The sequence below is a fragment of the Sardina pilchardus genome, chromosome 15 (assembly GCF_963854185.1).
Source record: "Sardina pilchardus chromosome 15, fSarPil1.1, whole genome shotgun sequence".
Classification (NCBI taxonomy): Eukaryota; Metazoa; Chordata; class Actinopteri; order Clupeiformes; family Clupeidae; genus Sardina; species Sardina pilchardus.
Window position 1 is genome coordinate 6,882,099 of NC_085008.1, and position 2,500 is coordinate 6,884,598.

The following is a 2,500-nucleotide window of genomic DNA, read 5'->3' on the forward strand; positions in this document are numbered from 1 at the left end:
TCTCTCAATAATACTGGTCATTTATTCACCTCACGCTTGATTAGTTAATTGGTTATTCCATTATTTTGTTAGCAATTTAAGGGCCATGCTCACTAACATGCTGCTGAATACTGTCTGGCATCACAGTTAACAGTAAATGAGTGATGGGTGTTGATCTCTTGTGTATTGTGAGTGTTGGATTGAAGGTGTCAGGTGTGGCATGTGGAATGTGTGTGTGTGTGTGAGTTGTTTCATACTGTTTGTTTTTTCACACTATTTGTTGCAGCAGGGCCACAGAAACATACTGCAGCCACCAACCCCCTACAATGCCACACCTGCGGAAAGGCTTATGGGGACCGTAGGGGGAAATGGCCCGATTTAAAGCAGATTGTGTCACCTTGGCAACATCTGTGACAGCTTAATGGGGTGAAAGGTTTCTTGCGCACAGGCCTGATTCGTGGAGCTTAATGCCTCATCACTCCACTCGGACACGAGGGTGTGTGAGAAAACAACCAACCGGCGGCAGGGACGCAGAGCCCTTGGCACGCCGGTCTGCTCCAAATCTGGGTCTGAGGCTGCCTTTTATTGAAAACCTCGCTTGGATTTAGTCAACTCTGCTTATAGGTGCATTTGGGCACGAGGAAGATATGTTGTGGGCACCCTACAGGCATTCATGTGAATATAATCATATAGAGCTCACCATCCTCTATGTGTGTTGAGGAACAGTAGCCTATGTAATGACAGGACTGGATTTGGTGTGATAATGAATATTGACCCGAGGGTTGAACACCAGGAGCTCCACCATCTCATAATGTCTATCTGATTGAACTCCAGGTCAGTGTGTGGCACAGCTGAGGGTCAACTAAACCCCCTACATGTCTGGTAATGGAGCAGTTGAAACACCTTCCTCAGAATGGAAGATGGAAGATAAACTGAATCCAAATGAGTTGTGACTGCTGAGGTGTGAGAATGAGAATGGATTATCTTATACAAAGCTTCCAGGTTCACTAGCGCCAGTCTACTGTGAGAGAGGGCATCAGATAGAGGGCAGGCAGGGTGGCATTAATGGGAACGTTCATGCAGAGGCACCACCAGGTGGGCATGGGGTGCTCTGATTGGTTACACCGTTCTGTCATGGTGGAGTCGTGGCCTGACTTGAGTCAGAGCTTGTTACAGTGACACTTGTTATTGTCGGGTTAAAGAGCACAGACACACAGGCAGTTGTACACACAGGAGTTCTCTTGTTCTACAAAAGCACAGTCATTTGGACAACAGTAATGAGGCATGTCTGAATTATGTTGAGGCACTGATTCATTCGGCCCATGCAAGAGCACACAGACATATACCCAAATAAGGCAGGCAGTGGTCCCTTTAACGCGGATGGACTTACTGTACATTCCATCAACATTGATTTGATTATTACAATTAAATGAAAACATAGCAATGTAAATGACCAGCTAAATACGCTATGATAACATATAAACATATAATTTAAATAAGACTATATACTGTAAATCACATTGAGTAATTTTCTTTACAACACAAATAAAACACTTATCACTTTGCTATGGAATGTTAACTTAAAATGTAAACTAACACAGGAATTTAAGGTCTCATTATTAGTACAGAGACAACACATTCTAAAGATTGCACAAAATCTCCCAAAAAAATTAAATTAAAAAAGAGCTGATCATAAATGTTCTCACAGTCTTTGTCCCAAAACAAGCAAGCTCATAGTTCCCAGGTAATTTGTTCTGGCTTAAATCACATTAGGTGACATAACCAATCACATAGATCATTCATAAACTGCTTGCAGATGTGAGGTCACTGATGATGGTAGAATATTCCCACTTGCTGTGTGGAGAGGAACAAAAACATCACCCCCTGCTGCCCAAAACCCCACACTACACACGCTTCCAATGCCCACCTGCAAACTCAGCCTGGGATTGGCTGGTCTGCTCCATCTCCATGGCAGCCTCCTGGTAGTCAGGGTCCTATCAAAGAGGAAGTGATGTATTCAAACATGATATTTAATCAAGGCAATAACATATGGAGGAATGTGCATATATATATAATAAAGGTAATATATCAATATAACCACACATGTGTATGGGAATATGCACATATTAGCAGACAGACACACAAATTTGTTCAAACCTTGTCAGGCTGTGATTGGGCCTCCAGCAGTGAAGCCTGGGCCTGGAGTTGTTTCTGCTGCCCTGCAAGGCTTGCTCTGAGGGCGGACAGCTCCTGCTGAGCCTCCCTCTCCCGGCGCAGAGCCAGGCCAAGCTCCTCCTGAAGAGCCTGTGCGTCTGCGTGAGCAGCTGTGTCTGCGGCGCTCTCCTGCGTCTGCGCACACACCAGCTGCCTGCGCAGCTCCTGCACGCGAGCCGTCTGCTCACTCATCACCTCGCCCACACGCCCTGCTGCATCCTGGGAAATTGAGTTTTTTTATAAAAATGTGAATTGGCAAGAACAATGTATGAAAAATTAAGCATCACACCCGCCATAGCGAAAGGTA

General features: G+C 44.9%; 1 protein-coding gene across 1 annotated transcript in view; it reads right to left on the minus strand.

Moving 5' to 3' along the window:
- The window catches only part of pde4dip (phosphodiesterase 4D interacting protein), a gene marked incomplete in the record, with an annotated part of 52,379 nt that overhangs the window by 24,174 nt on the left and 25,705 nt on the right, over positions 1-2,500 (minus strand). Inside the window, 2 exon segments of the mRNA XM_062555657.1 lie at positions 1,907-1,973; positions 2,137-2,412. Coding sequence (XP_062411641.1) covers positions 1,907-1,973; positions 2,137-2,412 — 343 coding nt within the window.